Source organism: Vombatus ursinus, unplaced genomic scaffold (assembly GCF_900497805.2).
Source record: "Vombatus ursinus unplaced genomic scaffold, bare-nosed wombat genome assembly UNPS02000582.1, whole genome shotgun sequence".
NCBI lineage: Eukaryota > Metazoa > Chordata > Mammalia > Diprotodontia > Vombatidae > Vombatus > Vombatus ursinus.
Window position 1 is genome coordinate 1024619 of NW_020940360.1, and position 22885 is coordinate 1047503.

The window sequence follows — 22885 nt, forward strand, 5'->3', positions numbered from 1 at the left end:
ATCATCATCATCATCATCATCATCATCATCATCATCATCATCATCATCATCATCATCATCATCATCATCATTGTTAATAGCAGCTAGCCTTGGAGTCCAGGACACATACAAGTTCAAGACTTGCCTCTGACACATACTGGCTATGTGACCCTAAACAAGTCACTTACCTTGTCAGTATCCCAGACAACTTAAGGCTATGAGGCACAGAATAGGAGCCAACCTGCATTGTACCACACCAGCTGTACCAACATGATACCATATAGGAACATCATCTCTTGTTAATTAATTTCCTACCCCAAAATTAAGATAGTCAAGAAAAAGCTCACTGAAGGGAAGAAATAGCATAAGCTTGCTTTGCTTTCCTTTCTCTTTTGGTCCTTTAGAGGTCTCCATAAATAAACACCTGCTGGTTCTGCTGCCCCGCCTTCTTCCAGGGAGGCATCGCCATCAGCAGGCAGGGGCCCAGCTTCCTCAGATGTCTTTTTAGCTTACAGACAAAACGGGCATACTTAGGTCATTAGGAAAGGATGATGAGATTTTTCAACCCCTAATTCTCTGCAGTAATGAAAGCACAAAAGGTTGGCTATGAAAGAATATGGTATGATAATCGATCCTGCCACTATACCTAGAACTGTCCTCAGGCAGAGTCAGAAAGGGCCAAATCCCAAATAGGGATTGAGCAGGGTAGTTGAAAGGTTCCTGGACTCTAATATTGCTCTGCCTAACTAGCTGTGGAATCTCAAGCAGGTTATTTATGGATTTCAGAGCCCCTCTGGGTCATCAGCTTCTTCATCTGTATTATAAAAATATATAATATATACATGTACATAATATTGTCAAATAATATCATATCATGTTATATATAAAAATATTTAAGCCCATCTTCCAACATTTCCAGGCAACACAGATTTCAGGTACCCACCTGGCTTCACTGTCCAGAGTATACAGTGAAACCATAGACAATTCAAGTTTAGAAGAGTTCAGATTTCTAAAGCGTTCCACCAGCCAAAGAATGGGCCTTGACGAGCTAGGAATGTTTTTATCAAAGACCCCAAGCTCAAGTGTGGAACAGGGAGCCAGGAAGATCTGGGCCCAAGGCTTCTGAGGTACCTTCCTAGTTCTAAATCTCAGATCCCACGTGCCTGTCCCCAAAGGCAGAACAATAAGTAAGAAGGAAGGGGCTCCCGAGTCCAGAAGTTTTGTACTTTAGACTATGGACTCCAGACACAATCAACTCATCTGCTTTTCTATTACTTTCTATAAATGACATCATGCCTGGATTCAGCTTTCAAGGATCAATTCAATGGGAATGCACAAGGGTGACCTCTGTCTCCATATGTGATCCTGGTGATTCCAGAGATGAAGTTCTGCTCGAGTCTGGCATAGATTGTTATATCTCAGGGAAAGCAAGGGGCATGTGGCTCTGCACTCATGCATGTGTGAGAGTGTATATGTGCTGCTGATTCCTAGTCACCTGAAAACCTTATTAGTTATTTATTTAAAATGAGACACAAAAATCTACAGATAAAACTAGCTATGGAGTCACTGAATAGAATAGCTTGCTGTGTTATCTACTGTTAAAATGTGAAGATAGTATAAACTTCACTTTCTAAGACTTTGCTAAAGGTGTGAGAAAAAGGGAATGCACTGGGCCCCCTCCCTCATCCACCACAAGGTCAGGAATAATGCAATGCAGCAGAATGACTGTTACAGAAAACCTGCCCTTCTCCTGCCACTCCCTTCCTTATTCTACACTTCGACCTCCTTTTGCTCTCTCTAATGGTTCTGCTAAAACTCATTTTCTTCCCTCCTTTTTTGGGGGGGGGTGGTGCAGGTCTGTGACTTTTTTTCTATTGGATGAATTTCTGGTGTGGAAACTGCTCCCTCCACTGCAGACAAGCAACTTATGGTCTGCAAGGGTTAAAAAGAGGTTAAGATTCCACAACTCAGAGGCAGGACTCAAACCCGACACTTTCTAACCTCTAAGGCTGGTCCTCTATGCATTATGCCCCTTTGCATCTCACTCCTTTTCAGAGTAGCTGGCTAATCTGAGACATTTTCAATTTGGTATTTGAATTTGTATTTTCAATTTGGTCCTAATACCATTTTTTGATTTGGTGCCCACCTACTACTGCAGGTCCTACTGGGGCTAGAACAGAAACAGGAATGTGCCCCACAGTGTGAAAGCTCTAGAGTGTCAAAATCAGTATAGGCCCCAGTACTGGGGAGTCTTCCATTTAACCCCTGCTGTTTTCACAGTCCCTCCTGCCTACCCCTGCTCTACCTTATTTCAAGAGTCCTCCCAGACCAGGGGCGAGGCATTTTGACTGAGTCCAAACTTCACAGAACAAATCCCCTTAATAAAAAGATTTGTTCTGTAAAACTTGGACTCAGTCAAAAGGCTGCACCCAAGGACCAAGAAGGCCACATGTGGCCTACAGGCTACAGGTTTCTACCCCTGTCCTAGACTATACTCAATATAGTATAAAAGAGCTGTAAAGAACCTTAGAAATCACCTGGTCCAGGGGTTCTTAACCTTTTTGTGTTAGAGACCCCTTTACTAGTCCAGTGAGGCATACAGACCTTTTCTCAGAATGTTGTTAAATGCATAAAATAAAATACTTAAAGATTACATAGGAAACCAATTATATTGAAATACAGTTATCAAAATATTTTTTTAAAAAAAGTTCACAGGCCCCCAGGCTAAGAACCTCTGACCTCCTACACAGATGAAGAAAACTGAGGGGCTGCTCAGAGGAGCTCTGAAGTCCATAGAGTTCAAATGACCTGTCCAAGGTCTCACAGCTAGTTAGGCATAGCAATCCTAGAATCCAGGCCCTGCCCACTACTCTATCTACCCTGCCCAATACCCATTTTAGATTTGGTCCCTCCAACCTGAGGTCAATTCTAGGGTCTAGTAGTAGGAAGATACCGAAATTGCAGAGAAGGTAGGAGAGACGGAGCTAGCAGGATTAGACTGCTGGCAACAGTGAGACCAGCAGAGTTTTCCCAGTTAAGGCCAGCCCTTCTCTCCAATCTGGTGCACACTGGGCTGTGTATCTAGGTGGGGTAGTGGGAGCCCTACTCGTTACCAAGACTCATGGCCACTGGCCTTTCAAGTTGGGTGAGGCACGCCAGACCACTCCTAGAATTCCTCCCAACACTAAATCTTTCCATGTATTAATCAGGGAGACATAGAGAGCCAGACTTCCTGCCAGTGACATCACATCATTAAATAGGACTCAAATGCCAAGAGACTACCTAATATATTTCTTTTGCATTGATGATTTAATGATCTTGTATAATTCCATGCTGTCACATTTCATTGGTGCACATTCGATACAGTGAAGCTACTTCAGATTACTTCATTAAATTGTGAGCTCCTTGAGGGCAGGGATTGTCTTTTGCCTCTTTTTGTATTCTCAGCACTTAGCACAGTGACTGGCACATAGTAGGTAATTAATAAATGGTTACTGATTGATTGGCGGCACCGGTGAAACGTGACTGAATAGTTGTGACACCAGTTATTTTAAAACAGAGAAAAGGGAGCAAGGGAAACATCACCTTACCATTCCTTTCAACAGCAACGTCACTGACTTGCTCTGGAATGGGGGACTATGTGCCCACAGGGACTACCCCAAGGGGCTTTATAAAATACTTACAGCTGACAATCTTGCAGACCGTCTTGTGGGCTAGAAAGAAAAGAGAAATATTTGAGTTGTATTATATCAAACCAAACCAAAAACAAACAAAACAAAACAAAAATTCCACTAATTCTCACTTTCAGAGGTCTTTTTTTTTGTGATGAGTCATAATAATAAAAACCTCCCTTTGTGTAGTGCTCTATAATGTTTCTATAACATCAACTCTGTGAGAGAGATAGGGCAAATACTATGATCCCCATTTTGTTGATGAGAAAACTGAAGCTCAAAGCAGGTAAGAGAGTTGGCCAAGGTCACACAGCTAGTAAACAAGGTCCCCTGACTCCAGGACCTATCTAACACATAATGTCAAAAAATAATTCAATAAACATTTATTGAGTACCTACTATGTGCTAGGCATTGTATTAAGCACTAGAGACAAAAATAAGGAAAGGAAAGGCTCACGGAACTTTTAGTCCAATGGGGGAAGAAGACAAGACACAAAGGTTAGCTAGAGGGAGAAGGAGCAGAGTAGGGGGAGAGGTCTGGGGGGACCTCGGGCATTCTTTTCCACCGAGTCCAAACCAAGCAGAGCTACTGATGTAGAGTCTCTTTTTAGAATTTTAAAAGCTTCAAGTTCTTCATACATCAGAAATAATTAAAAAGCAAGTATGAAAAATGGCATACTATATATTACTGTAAGAAACAGGTTTGGTTCTCTCAAATTAGGGTAATTATGGTTAGGGAAAGAAAAAGAAAAAAAGAGAAATTTAAGGTTTTGCTATAAACTACGGTTGATACTGCTAGGAGAACAGTGTAAGATAGCTGAGGTACTTTCACAAAAACTAGCTCTCAGTTTCCTCCCCTCTTTGCAGAGGTGGGGGATAATGGGTGTGGAATATTGCATAAACTGCCACATAGGACTGATGTATTGATTTGTTTGGCTAAATGACTTTTTTCTCCTTTTCTTTTAAATATCTTTGTTACAAGGGACAAGCTCACTGAATAGGAGGAGATATATTTAGAAATAAAGATGATATAAAAACAAAAATATCAATACAAATAAGATTAAAAACCAGCTCTCCACTGTCATTCTATTTCTTCAAAAGGAAATAACTTCAGTTAATACATGAACAAACTTGTTTCGGTTAGAAACAAATGCAAATATTTGTAGAGGACCAGATGAGACTGCAATTCCCCTTTTTTGTTACTATGCTATTAGAGAGGAGAATTGATGAGAATGCCAAGCAACTTTCTTTTTAAAAAGTTGTAGTTTGTCTTTAAGAAGTTAACCAGTTGCAGGCTGAACTGACATATTATTTAGCAATTCAAACATCTTCAATGGCTCTCTATTGGCCATAGGATAAAATACAAGCTCCTTAGCCTCTCATTTAAAGCCTTCCACAATCTGGCTGCCACTCAAATTTCCAGAAATTTCATATTACTTTCTTTCATGCAGAGCCATATATAGGGTGAGAATTCTTGCCTGAGGCAAACTCTGTTGGGTGGGTGAGGGTGGTAGAAGTACAGACAATATTATGTTGGAGATGATACAGTTCAACCTTGAAAGAGCCCCTGCTATGGAGAATGGGGGAGAAGGTGAGCCCCCACAGAAGGGGAACCATGGCAATACAACTCTAAAGAGAATGGCTGGCAAAGGAAGGTGAGGTGAGGTCCAGGGATGGGGGTTGATACAAAGATGAAGTGTACCCTACTCCATGCCTTTGCATCAGCTGGCCCCCATTTCTGGAATGCATTCCTTTCTCACTTTAGCCTCTTATAATAGCTAAAATATTTAGCTTCCTTTTAAGGTTCAGCTCTTTCATGAAGTTTCCTCTTCTCAAACTACCCAGAAGACCCATCACCCCATTCTCAGAGTACAAGACCTCATCTTGTACTTCATTGAGGAAACACAGGCCATTTGATGTGAGTTCTTTCTTCTCCACATCTCAGAATCCCTTGACATTATCCCTCATTTTTGCTCTCTCAAATCCTCAATTTCTTCCTATCTACAGACCCCTTTCCCACAGCTACAAACACATCCAAGTCTCCCCCATTCTCAAAAACCCCTCACTACATCCTACTATTCTTTTGTTTTTGTCCTTTATTTACCAATCCCTTCATAACCAAACATCTAGAAAAAATTATCTATACTGGTAGCCAGTTGCCTCTACCTCCTCTCCTTTCATCCAATTCTCCACCTTTTGCAATAGAGCTTCTCACTTTGCCATAACAGAAACTACCCTTTCCAAAGTCACTAATGATTTCCTAGTGGCCAAGTCTGATGGATTTTTCTCAATCTTCAGCCTCCCTAATGCTTTTGTAGCATCTGACATTCCTGACTACCTCTCCTCCCAGTTATTCTGTCGTCCCAGGGTTTTTGTCGTGGTTCTCTCGGTTGTCTCTCCAGGTGACCTCATTGGCTCTCTATTCCGATTTATTCTAGACACAGCTGCCAGTGATTTTCCTAATGCCCACACCTAACCACATTCATTCTCTACTCAAATTCCAATGGCTCTTTATTTACCTCTAATATCAATTATAAACTCCTGTTTGACATCTAAAGCCCTTCACAATCTGGCCCCAAACTTCCTTTCAGGCTTTATTACGCATCATTCCCCTCAAAAAACATTCTTTGTTCTAACAAAACTGGTCTTCTTACTGTTCCTTATACTTGAAAAACTATTATGCCCCTGCAGCGTTGCACTGGCTCTGTCCCTCCGGCCAGCAATGTATCACCTCTTTATCCCTGTCTCTTAGAATCCCTAGTTTCCTTCAATGGTCAGCTCAAGTACCACCTTCTACATAAATATACCTTTGCTGATCACCTCAAATTGCTAAGTATCTATTTTGTATACACCTACAGATAAACATGAAGATATCAAGGTTTCACTCCTTTTATAACCCTAGTACCTAGCATGGTGCCTGGCACATAGTAGGCACTTCATTAATACCTACTGAGATTGATTGATTTCTTCCAACTGTCAGAACTCTCTCCATCTTGAAATTACTTGGTACTGTATTTACTTTCTGTGTACAGATTGTATTCTTCCTGTAAATTATAAGGTTCTTAGGACTGTTTCATTTTTTGCCACAGTAAAGTAGACAGAGAGTAGGCCTCATAATCAGGAAAACTTGGGTCAAAGTTCCATCCGTGACACTGGATGTGTGAAACTGAGCAAAGAACTTAAGGTTTCAATGCCTTAAGCAGCCCTCTACGACTATAAGTTACGGTATAGTGGCTTATCTCCTTTGGTAGAGGGACTGTGCTCATCAGGACCACCCAATATCCATGAAATCACAAGTCTTGCCTAAAATTCATACTCTACTGTTTTTGATTTGGTGCTCATTTAGACAGGGAGGTTTATCTTCACATAGCAAGTCCTTTCTTTATGGATAGTACAAATTAATACAATAAACAGACTGGCAGGGAGAATATTTAAGCCACTTAAGAAAATAGTTCTCATATACTGCTAAGCGTCTTCAAAAGCACATGTAAACAACAGATATGCTATTTACCAGTCAGTCATGTAATTCTACAAACAGAATTCAAAACACCCCTTGTAAAATAAAAGAAGATAAATCATTGGAGAGTTAATCATTATTCATGGTTGGGCCATAAGGATATAATAAAAATGGTGATACTATGTAAATTAACCTACGGATTTAGTGCTATATCAATCAAACTGTCAAGAGGGTACTGTATAGAATTAGATAAAATAATGCTAAAATTCATTTGGAGGAACTAAAGGTCAAGAATCCTGAGAAAAATAATGAGGCCTAGCATTATACAATTTCAAACTATATTATAAAGCAGCAATTATCAAAATGATTTGATACTGGTTTTAAACAAAATTTTAAAATAGATTAAGATTACATAAAAGAATCAGAAACTACAGAACATAATAGTCCAACATCTGACAAAATGAAGAACAGCAATCACAAGGGGAAAGGAAACAAGCATTTATTAATGCTTATTTATTAAGGTAATTTATTAAGTTCCTATTATAGGTCAGCCCTTTACAAATGTTATGTCATTTGATCTTCATCAATATTCTGGGAGGTAATGGGCTATTACTGTCCCCATTTTACAATTGAGGAAACTGACACAGACAGAAGTAAAGTATCTTGCTCAGGGTCACACAGCTACTAAGTATCCATGGACAAATCTTAACTCAGGTATCCCTGACTCCAGGTCCAGCGCTCCAACCACTACATAGCTGCCTAAGGAAGAGCTCCCTAATAGTCAAAACTGCTGGGGTAATATAAAGCCAATGGAAAAGATAAAGCTTAGACGAGCACTTTAGATGACAGAGCAGGGACTGTCTTTTACCTTTCATTGTATCCCCAGCCCTTAGTACAGATCCTGGTACATAGTAGGTGCTTAATACAACTAAGAAAAAAGAAAGACATTGGCCATGTCTTAACAACACATGCAACATTCCATACCCATAGTCAGCCAACAACCAGTAAATAAATATTTATTAAGTGCTTACTATGTGCCAGGCACTGGGCTAAATGCTGGGGACACAAAGAAAGGAAAATAAGACAATTCTTGGCCACCATTAAAATACTGCAAAGGAGGGTGCCATCCAAAGACAAAAGTCTTACTATAGAGGAAGAATCCAGTTTTAGGTAGGAAAGAAGACATAGCAACTAGGAGAGGGGCTGTATATATCCATTCTAAAAAAACATAACAGGAGTAAAATTAAACACACATTCTAATGGGGGAGATAACATGAATATCTAGGTATTTACAAACTATATGAAGAGGATATGAAAATAACCTGAAAGGGGAAGGCGTTGGCAACTGGGGAGGGGCTGGGAAGACTGGGAAAGCTTCCTGCATAAAGTGTAATGTAAGCAGCATTCTGAAGGAAGCAGGGAACCTGAGAGGTGGAGGTGAGGGGGCAGGGCATTCCAGCCATGGGGAACAGCTAGAGCAAAGGCACAGAGATGGAAGATTGAGTATAGTGCTCAAGAAACTGCAAGTAGGTTAATATAGATGATTTGCAGAGTGTGTGGAGGGGAGTAAGATGTAAGAAGATGGGAAAGGCAGGGAAGGGCCAGGTTATAAAGAATTTTAAATGCCACAGGTTCTATACTTGCTAAGAGGAGCAAGGAATGCTTTACCAGTAGTGGGATTCCAGAGTTACAGCCTATTCAATCAATCAACAAGCATTTATTAAGTGCCTACTACGTGCACTGTATTCACTTGCTAAGCCCTGAGAATACAAAGCAAAAAGGAAAAGTCTGTGTCCTTGTTGTGTACTCTCCATTCTCAAAAAAGACCAATGACATCAGGGATGTAATGTCTTGACTCGTGAGTTGGATCTGAGTGAAGCATTGCTGCTCAAAGCCCTCATCCTCTCCAGAATCATCGCAGTCTAGTGGCAAGACAAAGGTTGAGACGACTGGCTGGGGCCCAGGATGTAATAGGTGACCTTAGCCTTTTTAAATTAAGGTCTTTCCCAGGTCTCAGTTTGTCTGAGGCCACCCCTGTTTGATGACTAAGGGTTAGGTAAGACTTGAGACAAAAGGTGGTCCAATTTACCATCCCAAAGATATCAACCTGAGTGGGGAAGACCCTCAGAGTTTCTGGCCAGAATAGAAAACAATTGTTATTTACATCCATTCTAAGCCATGGATACTTAAACAATGTGCCGCAGAGGTTTGGGCTGGGTCTATTACTGACCATTCAATGAATGCCAGAATGATTTGTGTTTAAAGGCCTAGTCAAGTAGCTCTATTTAAACACAATACGCTTTTTTAAAAGCATGCTTTTCAGAGTTATATTTCAAGAAATCGAAAACGAAAACTACGCAGGACAAAAGAAAATTGTCTCAGCTTTTTGAGGAAAAGAAGGAGAAGGAGGATGAAAAGTAAATTATCTCAGCTTTTGGAAAAGAAGGAGAAGAAGGAGGAGGAGACAATGACAACATGTACATGTATAGAATATAAAAGATACATATAGAATAGATTCTATAAGGCAACCTTAGAGGAGAAGGCACTAGTAGCTGAGAGAAGAGTACAGGGAGGATGGGGAATGTCCTCTTGCTGAAGGTGGCAGAATTTGAGCAGAATCTGGAAGGAAGCTAGTTTGGGAAGAGTGGGCATCATTTGGAGGGATCACTTAAGGATTTGCTTAGAAGGTGGTGTTTGAGGTAAGTCTCAGGAAAACTAGGGATTCTAGGAGATGGACACGAGGAAAGAAATGTCTTCTATGCATGGGAGACAGTCAGTGGTCCAGAGAGGGAAGATGAAGTGTTCTATGTGAGAAACAGCAAATAAGCCAGTATGGCTGGATTGGAGAATGAATGGGGAGGGGTGATGTATAAGAAGACTGGAAAGGTAGGATGGAGCTAGGTAGGTTGTGAAGAGCTTCAAGTGTCAAAAGGAATTTTTATTTGATAAATAAAATGGAGTTAGTGCATTTTATTGAATACTTGGGGAGAGTGACAGGAACAGAACTCTGCTTTAGGAAAATCACTTTGTCTGCTGTGTGGAGGACGGATTGGAGAAGGGAGATACTTCAAGTGGGGAGACTAATGAGAAGGTTATCGCAATAGCCCAAAGAGAGGTGATTAGGGAAGAGACTGTGAGTGGAGAGAATGGGACAAGAAAGAGATGTTGTGACGATAGAAAGCACGTGATCAGGCACATGATTAGCCATGTGGAGTCTGGGGAAGCGATTTTTTTTGACGCTAAGGTTGCAAACCTGGTGATTGAGGGGATGGTGATACCCCAGGGAGTAACAGAAAAGATGAGAAGAGGAAGAGTTTGGGGAAAAGATGAGTTCTGTTTTGGACATGCTGAGTTTTAGATGCCTATGGGACATCCAGTTTGAATGGGGAAAAACTTGATTACTGGCGACTAGATAGAAGGCATAGCATAGGTGATATGTGAGGAAGGCCTGAATGATAGTGGTGTCTGTGAAATGAAGAGAAGTGGATTTATACAAGAGATATTATGGAGATTGAAGCAAGTTTTGGCAATGGATGTGTAAGAGAAGTAAGAGTGAGTAGTCAATGATGACACTAAGCTTGCAAGCCTGGGTAACTGGAAGGACAGTAACACTCCCAATACTACTAGGGTATTTCTAAAGAAGGGTAGGTTTGGGGAAAGAAATGATGAATTCTGCTTTGGAGATACTGAATTTGCTATGTTTACAGAGCATTTAGTTTGAAACATTAAATAAGCAGTTGATGCTATGGGTCTGGAACTCAGGTGAGAAGCTATTTACGTCATGTTCTCAATGATACCCATTTTAATTCTCCAGACTTCAATGTCTTGTGTCTTAGCCAAAAATTACAGTGAAAGATTACTGATTTGAATAAAATAGGCCTTTGTTTCAGGAGAAGTTTGGGGTCACTAAAAGACCTTTGGAATTTCTCAAAAACAATCCAGTCTGCTCTTATGTTCAATTCCAACTCACTGTCTTGTCTATTTGCAATGACTATTTATGTATACACATACACCCATTCATATATAGTTAAAAAATGCAAATCCATTGATGGGCAAGCTGTATAGGTTGGCAAAAGTCATAGCATAGTCTGAACAATATGCATCCTCAATTCATTTGTCTTTTCTTCCTAGGTAGGCCAACACTCTTGCTGAGAAGTTATGGATCTCGAGGAGGCTTTGAAATTTTATTCACCCCCCTACCCAAAAAAGAAACAAACATCTGTAGGATCTCATCATCTACAGGGATTCCCTCTTTGACTTGGATTCTAGGCCGGATCTTTTACATAATGGTGATGTCTCTCAGTTTTATCATATGCCTAATATTAGTGATCAGAGAGTTATTAGACAAGGTAATCTCTCTTAGATCTTTCAAGAAATCTCCTGTAATTTTAATGTATTCATAGGAGACACCTAGTAGAGGGAGAGTCCTTTAGAAAACATTTTATTCTATTAACTCATGTTTTTGTTTTTTATAGTCAACAAATAATTAGCCCAGCAGGATTTTGTCTCTCTATAGTTTTTACTCAATTATGCCACAGTAAAGACACCTTTGATGCTTACTACATGAATGACCATGGTCAAGTAATTTAACCTCCCTGGGTTTCAGTTTCCTTATCTCTAAAACAAGGGGGTTGGCCTAGATGGCCTCTGAGAGGTATTTCAAGTCTAGAACTGTAATCCCTATGGGGTCTACAGTAGAATATTAGTTGAGAAAGGCTTCCTCTTCCTTTCTAATACTCTCATCAAGGATGCCCTTCATGCAGGTATAGATTATTCTCTAAAATATTTATGTAGAATGAGAAAATAGGCATACAGATAGGTAATAGAACAGTGTAAAGCAGATTTGGAGCCAAGGGCCTCTTGGTTCAAATCCTCGTCCTGCCATTTCCTATCTGTATGACCTTGGAAAAGTCATATGACCTCTTTGGATATTAGTTTCCTCATCTATAAAATGAGGGAGTTGGACCAATGGCTGGTTCCTACAGCCCCTTTTAGTTCTAAATCTATTATCTTAACTCTCTTGATCACCTTTGGGAAGAGGGGACCTAGGGAGTATAATAAATACCTAGAAAATAAATCTCTCCATGGTTCACCATTTTGTTAACTCCAGCATAGCCCTTTTCTGTGTACCCTTAATTTAGTCCACTTGCCTTTCCCAACTTTTTCCCTACAATTCTATTTCTACCTCTATAAGCACCTCAGGGGCAGCGATGTTAGAATTCATGTTTGGCAGCTCCACTGTCCTTGACAGTGTGAAAAGTTTATTATAAAAATCTTGGCAGATCTTTTCTCCCTTTGGTTTGCTTGTTGTTCTCCTTCCTATTTTATCCTTAAATGACCTTGGGGTGACTCTGCTTAGTTGGGTCTCACGCTAAGTAAGTTTTCTTTAACTTGTTTTTTTCCCCATGGTTTCTCATTGTTTTATGAAGTAACACTAATCATATCCTTCTACTACCCTTCTCTGTAAGATTTGACAAAGGAGTTTATATTCCCCATTGGTATTGCCCTTGTTGTAAGGATCAAATGAGATAATATTTATAAAGTGCTTAGCTCAGTGCCTGGCACCTAGTAGGTACTTAATAAATGCTTTGTTTCCTTCTTTTCATATTTCTCTGCTTGCCAAATTAGTCAAGTGTTTGCTGACTAAGGCAGTTTTTAAGCTCTTTTGGTCTCCTTGTTATGGCAAATAGAAATGCAATTAAACAATCCTAATAACAGCAGGCTTTTATAATTTTAGGTACAAATGCAGATTTTGGAGCAGTGTAAGTCCTTCGAGCTAGCAAAGAAGCTCAACATTTCCACCACCATTCTTAACCCTTTGCGGTCAGCCATCTAGTCCTTTAAAAATAGTTTCACTCTGAACCAATGCATACATGTATTCCCATGTTTCTTTGAATTCCTGATACTCTTAAAAGTTAGTGCTTCTCCCCACACACCAATCATTTGTATTTATTAATCTGTACATGTGCTGTTCCTCTCAGAAGAATTCCACAAGGATAAAAGATGGTTTCCTTTTTGTCTTTGTAGTACATTGTGTGACATAGAAGGTATTTAATAATAAATATCTGTTGAATTTAATTGAATTCCTCATATTCATTGTTTTTATGTTACCTATCTGATCTTACCTAGATTGAAGATCCATTAAGTGAAAACACATTAATAAACTGTGAAACCTGCTGTCCTTGTCACCTCTCTAAGTAACACAATGAACAAGCTGTATAGAAAGATAATGTAACAGAGTCCTGCATGGGCTCTAAAGAAGAAATGTTCACATTGAAGCATTTTTTTCTACAGAGTCAGACTTCTCCTACTGATCCAATGAGTTTATTAGCTTCTGACAATTCAAGGACATCAGAAGAATTTCAAAATATATAAAAGGTCTGGGACATGAAAATGAGAAAGCATTTTTAGCTTGATTATATCTATACCAATCTGTTACCTAAAAAGCTAACCTTTCTACTACTAAAACGATGTTAATTGCCCCTGCTCAAAATTTATCACTTTTCTGAGATCTACCTTTCTTCTTCAGAAAAGAATGTCTTATTACTTTTCTTCTCATAATGATCATATGGGAACTTCCTTTAATATGCAAATGCTGGAGACTGTGACAAGCCTTTGCTTTATAGCTGGCAGGTGTATGCATACATGTATATGTGTACAGATAGATGGATACCTTGTTGAAAATCTGTCCCCTGAAAAGCTCCAGTCTTTGAAAGCTAAGTCAACTTTAGGAGGTTGCATGGTTCAGTGGAATCAGGATTTGGAATCAGAGTACCTGGGTTCAAATACTGACTCTCCACTTCTTGTGTGTGTGACCTTGGCCAAGTCATCTCACTTCTTTGGGACTCAGTTACCTTATCTGTAAAATATAGGTGTTGGATTTGATAATTTGTAAAGTCCCTTTCAGGTCTAAATCTATGACCCTATAAATAACTGGATTATCTAAAAGATATGAAATACTATAACCAGGTATGATTTTTCCTTTTCTTAACATTAGATTTTTAAAAAAATAAATTTATATGTTTATTTTTAAGATTAATTTTTTTAAAAAATTGAGTTCAGAATTCTCTTGCCCTTTCCAATCCCTCCCCCACTTATTCAGAAGGCAATATGATATCGATTACACATGTGAAATAACACAGAACATATTTCCATATTAGCTATGTTGCAAAAAAGCAAGAAAAATAAAGAAAGTTAAAAAATAATACTTCAATGTGCACTCAGAGTTTATTAGTTCTCTCTAGAGGTGGATAGCATTTTTCATCATGAATCCTTTGGGAATTGTCTTGGATTATTGAATTGATCAAAGTAGCTGAATCTTTCATAGTTAATCATCTATACAATATTGCTATAACTGCACACAATGTTCTTCAGGTTCTGCTCACTTCACTTTGCATCAGTTCATGTAAGTCCAGTTTTTTCTAAAATCATCCTGGTCATCATTTCTTATAGCACAATAGTATTCCAGCAAATCATATACCACAACTTGTTTAGCCATTCTCCAACTGATATGCACCCCTTCAATTTCCAATTCTTTAAAAAGATCTGCTATAAATATTTTTTGTACAAATAGGTCCTTTTCTGGAAAGACTTGCATGAACTGATGCTGAATGAATTATGTGGGAAAATACTGTATACAGTAACAGCAACACTGTGTGAAGACCAACTCTGATAGACTTAGCTCTTCTTAGCAATACAATGATCTAAGACAATTAATTCCCAAAGACTCAAGATGGAATATGCTATCCACATTCAGAGAAAGAACTATGGAGTCTGAATGCAGATCAAAGCACACTATTTTCTCTTTTTTTCTTTCTTGTGGTTTTCCCCTTTTGTTCTGATTCTTCTTTTGGAACATGACTAATGTAGAAATAGGTTTAATATGATTGTTTTGTATAGCCTATATCAGATTGCATGTTATCTGGGAGGGGGAGGGAAAGAAGGGAGAAAAAAATTGGAACTCAAAATCTTATAAAAGAGAATGTTGAAAACTAAAAAAAAAAAATTAAATTTAAAATAATTCCCCTCCCCCAACAAATAGATCTTTTTCCTTTTTCTTCAATCTCGTTGCGATACAGACCCAGTAGTAGTATTCCTGGGTCAAAGGTATGCAGTTTTATAGATTTTTGGGCACAGTTCCAAACTGCTCACCAGAATGGCTGGACTAGTTCATAACTCTACCAACAATGTGCATTAGTGTTCCAATTTTTCCACATCCTCTCCATCATTTATCATTTTTCTTTTCTGTCATGGTAGCAAATCTGATGGGTGTAAGGTGGTATCTTAGAGTTGTTTAATTTGCATTTCTTTAAGCAGTACTGATTTAGAGCATTTTTTCATGTGCTTATTACTAATTTTGATTTCTTCTTCTGAAAATGGCCTGTTTATAACCTTTTGATCATTTATCGACTGGGGAATGGCTTTTATCTGGCTCAGTTCCCTATATATTTGAGAAATGAGGCCTTTATTAGAAAAACTTGTTGCAAACATTCTTTTTCCCAGTTTCCTGTTTTCCTTCTAATTCTGGCTGCATTAGTTTTGTTTGTGTAAGACCTTTTAACTTAATGTAATCAAAATTGTCTATTTCACTTCCTGTAATTATCACTATCTATTGTTTGGCTATAAACTCTTCTCTTATCCATTGATTTGATAGGCACATTTTTTCATGCTACACTTATTTACTATATCACCCTTTATGTCTAAATCATTCATCCATTTTGACCTCATCTTGGTATATGGTGGAGATGCTGGTTTATACCTAGTTTCTGCCAAATTGCTTTCCAATATTCCCAGCAAATTTTTGTCAAATGTTGAGTTATTACCCCAAAAGCTTGGATCTTCAGGTTTACCAAACACTAGATTATTATGGTCATTTGCTATTGTATATTGTGTACCTAATCTATTCTACCACTCTCCGTACCAGATTGTTTAATGATTACCACTTTGTAATACAGTTTAAAATCTGGAACTGCTAAGCTACCTTCCTTAACACTTTTTCACTGATTCCTTAAATATTCTTGACCTTTTGTTCTTCCAGATAAATTCTGTTACTATTTTTTCTAGCTCTATAAATTAATTTTTGGTAGTTTGATTGGTATGTAACTGAACAGGTAAATTAACTTAGGTAGAATTTCTCCCCACTGTTAATCAAATAATTCTAATATTCTGAAAAGGTGGGGTTGGGGGATGTCATCAATTATGGTTTTTGTCTGTCACCAACAATTTCTTAGATGAAGAATGCCCTGAGGATAGGTTAAAACACTAGAAAGACCAAGTGTATCAACTGATGCAAAAATTTAATTGAGCCTTTGAGATATTCTTAAATTTTGGTTCTTCTAGACTGTTAGTCTGAAACCACTATTAACTATGACTTTTATAACCACATAGTAAGGTGCTAGATACAGAAACCATTCTCAATAACTAGTTGTTAATTACTTGATTATGTTAGGATGAAGTCTATTGGAGGTTACCCTCAAAGCTACCTGAGAGGGTGCTTAATATATAGACTCATATTTTCAGTGTTAGCCACAAAAGGAAGACAAAGGTCAAGTCTCATTGTGATAAACATCCTGGGGTGTTCATAGTCTTTCATGGTATTAGGTGTCAGTTAAAATACACCAAATGTTCAATGGAATGTGGACACTTTAAAATTTCATAGATATTTCCATTTTTATAGTATTTTGCTATAACTGGGTTTGATTTATATGGATTGTAGGGAACTTATCCATAGATTGAGAGGTAAACTGGATCACCTCTAATTTCAGGTTCTTGGCATGGGCTGATTTTCTATTTGCTTCTAAGTAAAATTTGAAATGTATGCAGTTCTTGTCGGAACATTAGATAAACCATTGTAGCTGAGCTTTTGGAGGTGGGAGCTGATACAGAGGCCTAAGGAGTGGGCACCATCCTCTCTTCCCAAGTTGAAGTTTCTTTCAGCTAGTACAAAAACACAGGAAGAAGAAGTAGGGTTTCCATTGCTAGAGTTTCAAAACTAGCCTCCCACTTTGAAGGACTTTAAGAATTCTGATCAATGTAATGACCAACCACAATTTCAGGGGGCTCATGATGAAGCATGCTACCCACCTCCTGAAAGACAGGGAATGAACTCAGTGCAATGAGACAGATTTGGCTGAATCTATTTTGCCTAATTGATTTTCACTTTTCTTTTCTTTTTAATAGAGTGGGGAAGAGAAAGGAAGGAGAGATAATACATTTTTGTTCATTGGATAAAAGATAAATATAAAAAAACCCAAACAAACAAAACTAGTCTTGATTATGCTATGTGTGCAAAACCTGACGGTAATTAGAGAGAGGGGAGATGAGGGACCTCATTACAATAGAACAGTGTAGCTTTGGGACTTGGATATTCCTATGTGCCTCTCCTTACACATCTGTGTGTTTTCCTTGTCCTAGGAGTACTCTCCAGAGGAGTCTGTGGGTCAGGTTGCACTGCTGAGGTGCCAGTCATCTTTGGGTACAAAGACTACTAAGAAGATTTGGCTGTGATGGATCTTTCACAAGGTCAGCAAAAATTAGATAGCTTTGACAATACCTTCTGTCTCCATTAAACTGTGAGCTCCTTCAGAGCAGGGACTTTTTTGTTTTGTTTTGTTTTGTTTTAGGATTTTTTTGGCTTTTCTTAGTATCCCTAGTGCTTGGCACAGTGCCTGGCATATAGTAAGCATTTAAGATGTGTTAGCTAGCTGACTAATTGTAGTAGATGAAGAGAGGTCATGACAATAGGAGACCCCGATAGCTTTTAATTCTTGGAGCTGCATTTGGGGTCAAATCGAGATCATCTCTGTTTAAGAATATTTATTACGAAGGTCACTGGGAATATACTTATCCTAGCAATGCCACTATTCAAATCTCAAGGAATTCATGGTGGAAGATCTCCTCATTTACAACCAAAGACTGTATTCAATGCCATAACAATTGACCAATTGAAGGAATTAAAATACACCACACACGAATAGAACAAAAAAAAACAAAACAGTGAAACCAGTTGTTCGGCATTGTGTAGACGAAAAATGGCTTTCTGAGTGAATTTTCTGCTTTTCAAAACAGTCTTGTTCATAACAGGCAGACACAGCCTCAGTCTCAGCTGCCCCTTTTGGAATGCTCACGCTGTCATCTTATGTTGCTTTTGGAGATCTGCCTGGTGACTTAATTTTTTGAGCTTTTTTTTTTTTTTCAAGAAAATTAAAGGATTAACCATTATTCTACTAAATTTGGGGATGTGATTATTTAAAAACCCTAACAAACTTTGAAGACAATAGCATGGAAGGGGAACTGTCCTGCTTTTCCAAAAAATGCTTCTTAGGGCCATGATCAGAGACATAATACTGGTTCGAACTAGTCTAGAAATCCTCATAGCCTTGTCACTGAATTTGACCCTTTTTTAACATTGGCAAAACAGATTCGAAAGGCTGTCATATAAAAGAAGGATTACCCTTGTTCTGTTTGATTTCATAGGGCAGAATTAGGAGCAATGAGAAGATGTTGAAATGAGGTAAATTTAGGTCTGATGTTGAGAAAAACTTCCTAACAATGAGAATTGTCCAAAAGTGAAATGGGTCACCTCTGAAGGAAGTATGTTTTCCCTAACTATGGGTCTTCATGCAAAAGCTGGATGACCACTTATCAGAGCTTTGAATAGAATGCTGGGTCTGGATTCAGAAGAACTGGTTATGAATTCAGTCACACTAATTCATTGTATGGCCCCAGGCAAGCCACTTAACCTCTCTGTCCCTCAGTTTCCTTATCTGTAAAACAGGAATAATAGCACCAACCTCCTACGGTTGTTGTGAGACTCAAATGTGATGATGTGTATAAAGTACTTTCCATAGCTTAAAGCTGTACAAATGCTATCTGTTCTTGTCATTTTTATGTTATTTTTATTTATTATTATTTCATTCTTGATTTCTCCCCCCAAGGTAGTAAAGAAGTAGTCCAGGGGTAAGTCATTATGCTGCTATTTTTCTTTTACAGCTAATGTTCTGCAGACTGTTGTACAATTGGGAAAAATAATTACTTTTTGTAACTGAATAAAAGTATTAGAAAGAAAACTCTTGGAGCTCACTAAAAGCATCCTTGGTACAACTCTGATAGATAGTATATAGAATGTTGAAGATAATAAATGCATTATTTCAGCCTATTCTCATATCTTCTGCTAGGTCTCTACACTTTGAAAGGTTTTTTTTCTCATGACAGGCAGAGTGGCTTGGTAAACAGAAAACTAGTTTCAGGGCCACAAAGACCTGGATTCAAGTCCCAGCTCTCATATATATTTTCTGTGTACCTCTGGGGAAATCAATTATCACCTCAGTGCTCTTTACAATTCTCTAAGAATATAAGTTGCAGAATACATGCATTGATAGAAGAAATTTTTCTTCTGGGAGTTTCCTATACCAAAGAAATCATAGTCCTTGTCTTTATTTCCTTCTTTTTGCATAGTTCAGAGATTATGAGTTTTTGGTATAGTGAAATATATTTAAAACATTCTTAAAAATTTATGGATCAATGTTTTATCTGGATGATTGTGGGCAACAGCCAGGTCTATGCGGTAATAATGCTGTAGCTGATTCTGGAAAGCAACTGGGAATTTTTCTAAGAAAGTGACTGAAATGTCTATTCTCTTTCACTCAGAGTTCTCACTTCAAGGCATATACCATAAAGTCAAGGATAAAAAGAAAATCCTTATATATACCAAAATATTAATAGCAGTCTTTTTTTTTTTGTAGTAGTGAAGAACAAGGCACAAAACAGATGCCTATTGACCAGGCAATGGCTAAACAAGCTGTAGCTTGTGAACATCATGGAGTATATTACTGTGCTATAAGAAATGATGAACATAATACATCAAAGAAGCATGTAAAGACAAATGAATTGATGCAAAGTGAACAAAGCGAGGCTAATAACACACATAAATGATGACAGTGTTTCTTTTTCTCACTAGCTGCCTTGCTATCCTAGTAATACCTCTACCCTGAGGCTGTCATCTCCTGACTGACGCCTGCCCTGACCACTATTTCTGAAAGGTTCCCCTATTTTTCAGCTCCCTTTTATGTCTTCCCTCAGTTGAACGTAAGCTCCTTGACTGTAGGGGCTGTCATTTCTTGTTTCTATCTATATCCTCAGAGTTTAGCACAGTGCTCAGTAAGTTCTTAATAAATGTGCTATCTACTTATCTACAATGATGTCAAAGAACAATAAAGCATTCAAAATTGAATGATAAATGTGAAATAATTATGAACAAGCTTTGTTCCAAAGACACATTAGAAGGCACCTCCCAGACTTCTTTACAGGGAAGGGGGCTTATGGATGTGGAATACTTCATATAACGTCAGACTTCTTGTATGTAATGGTTAGTTTTGCTGAACTTCCTTTTTAAAATCTTTATCATAAAGCCTCTCTAAGAGGGGTGGGGAGAAAGGAATACAATGAGAAATGAAGGTAATATGAAAATGAAATAAATATAGCAATAAAATTTTATTTTAAAATGAAAAACACAATTAAAAAAGATTTTTAAATAATATTCTGGCTCCAGTGGTTTATTAGTTGAGTTCTCAAGGATATGCTGAAGTCTATACTGGAATATGGAATTTATTATCTGTCAGTCCATAAAAGGTCTACTCTTTAGTATTATTCTAGCCATCAGCCTGCAATGATATGCTGCATAATTCCTACTTTTTCCTTGAATAACAAACATTGATCCATTAAGTCTAGTATTCCTTAGGAGGATAACAGGATAATGCTTCTATAATTTCTTATAGCAATGACCTGATCCCAAATTGCCATCATAAACCCTTGTGTTTCTATACAACAAATCTCCAAGTCTCCACAGTTTGTTCAATGCTTCTTTGTCAATATATTATTGGTAGAGTTCATGTTGATGTCACACATGAAGTCCCTGTGATTCCACTGTTGGATCTTAGCAATTTCATGAGCTCCACTTGGAGGCAAATGATTTTCAGTTCAATTTGACAAATCTAATAAAGTCAGACTTTACTACCACTGTTCAGAGAAGTGTTATCTGCTTGTTCAGTATCTCTGTAAATATATGCAAGTTTCGGACCTTTTTTGTTATATGCTGTTGTTGTTCAGTATTCAGTCCTGTCTGACTCTTCATAACCCCATTTGAGGTTTTCTTGGCAGAGATATTGGAGTGATTTGCCATTTCCTTCTCCATCTCATTTCACAGATGAGGAAACTTAGGCAAACAGGGTTAAGTGACTTGTCCAGGGTCACACAGCTAGGAAGTATCTGAGGGCAGATTTGAACTCACAAAGATGAGTCTTCCTCACTTCAGGCCCAGCACTCTAGCTACTGCACCACCTAGCTGCCTTCTGTCATATGCTATGGATATGCACTAATTCTTTTTCTTCTTTTTGATACTTTTTTTCCATAATAGCCTTAGGCCAATGGGGTCTGTGTTTTGTTAATATTCTATGGCTTACAATTATTATGATTATGTATATACATATACATACATATATATATATATATATATATAGCTATAGTTACCTCATTGTTCTTAGAGCCCAAGGACAAGTGGTTATTCTGGTATTTTTAAAAAGTAAATGTTTTGTGAGCTACTGAATAGGTGAATAAAATTTCTGTACAACTATATTTATTATTATTATTGTTGCTATTATTATTAGAGATTCATTTGGGGGTTATAGAGTAGATTAGATGTTCACTGAGCTCCCTTCCAACAATCAAATGTGATCCAAGTCACTTAGCCTCTCTGAGACTCAGTTTTCTCATTTAGAAGAATAAGGAGGCCCAACTAGATGAGCTTTGAATTCCTTTCCTTTTCTGAATCTTTGATACTATAATTTCCTTAAACTTTTTTTAAAATTTGCTTTTCAAACAAACACCTTCTCCCCCCAACACACACATTATGAAAGCAAGAAAAACAAAGCCCCTGTTACAAAAATGCACAGTCAAGCAAAACAAATTCCTGCATTGGCGCTCTCTCTCTCTCTGTATATCTATATTTATATCTATATCTATATCTATATGTATAAAATTACATCTCAACCTACATTCTGACTCCCATCAGGAGGTGGTAGCATATTTCATCTTGAGTCCTCTGGAATTGTGGTGGTCAGAGTTCCTAAGTCTTTCAAAGCTGATTTTTTTTTTTATAACATTGTTGTTATATAGTTCTGGTTCTTGTCATTTCGTCACAGTTTATACTTGTATTTCCAGGTTTTTATGAAACTATCCTCTTCATCATTTCTATTTTCAAAATAAAATTTTATTTTCAAATGAAGATCTATGTTCTCTCCATCCTACCTTCCCTATTATCCCATTGAGAAGCAAAGACCAAACAAAACCCCAAAAGTTCTGTTATAAAAATGTATGATCAAACAAAACAAATTCCCTACATTGTCCACGTCCAAAAACAAATACATGTAATCTGTACTCTGAGTTCATCTCTCTATCAAGAAGTGGGAAGTACCCTTCATCATTTCTTACAGCACAACAGTGTATGATCACATTCACTGGCTCAGCCATTCACCAATTGATTATTACCTCCCTACCCCCGCCCCACCGAGTTTCCAATTTGCTGCTATAAATATTGGAGTTATTTAAATTTTCATTCTCTAATTATTAGTGATTTAGAGGAACTATGATTTCTTTGAATGACTTGTAGTATTTTAACTGGTCAGGCAGTTATATTGACTAAACTCACATGCATGTTTTCTCTCATAAAGAGCTAGCCATCATTAACTCCTTTCTTTTTCTTTAACTCTAATGTGAATAATTAA

The 22885-nt window shown here is 37.9% G+C and overlaps 1 protein-coding gene across 3 annotated transcripts in view; it reads right to left on the reverse strand.

Annotated features, from left to right (window-relative positions):
* The window catches only part of HMGN3 (high mobility group nucleosomal binding domain 3), a 72002-nt gene that overhangs the window by 4484 nt on the left and 44633 nt on the right, over positions 1-22885 (reverse strand). For all 3 annotated transcript variants that reach the window (XM_027855216.1, XM_027855206.1, XM_027855198.1), the window contains exon 3: positions 3663-3692. In XM_027855216.1, coding sequence (XP_027711017.1) covers positions 3663-3692 — 30 coding nt within the window. The remainder of the gene's footprint in view (positions 1-3662; positions 3693-22885) is intronic.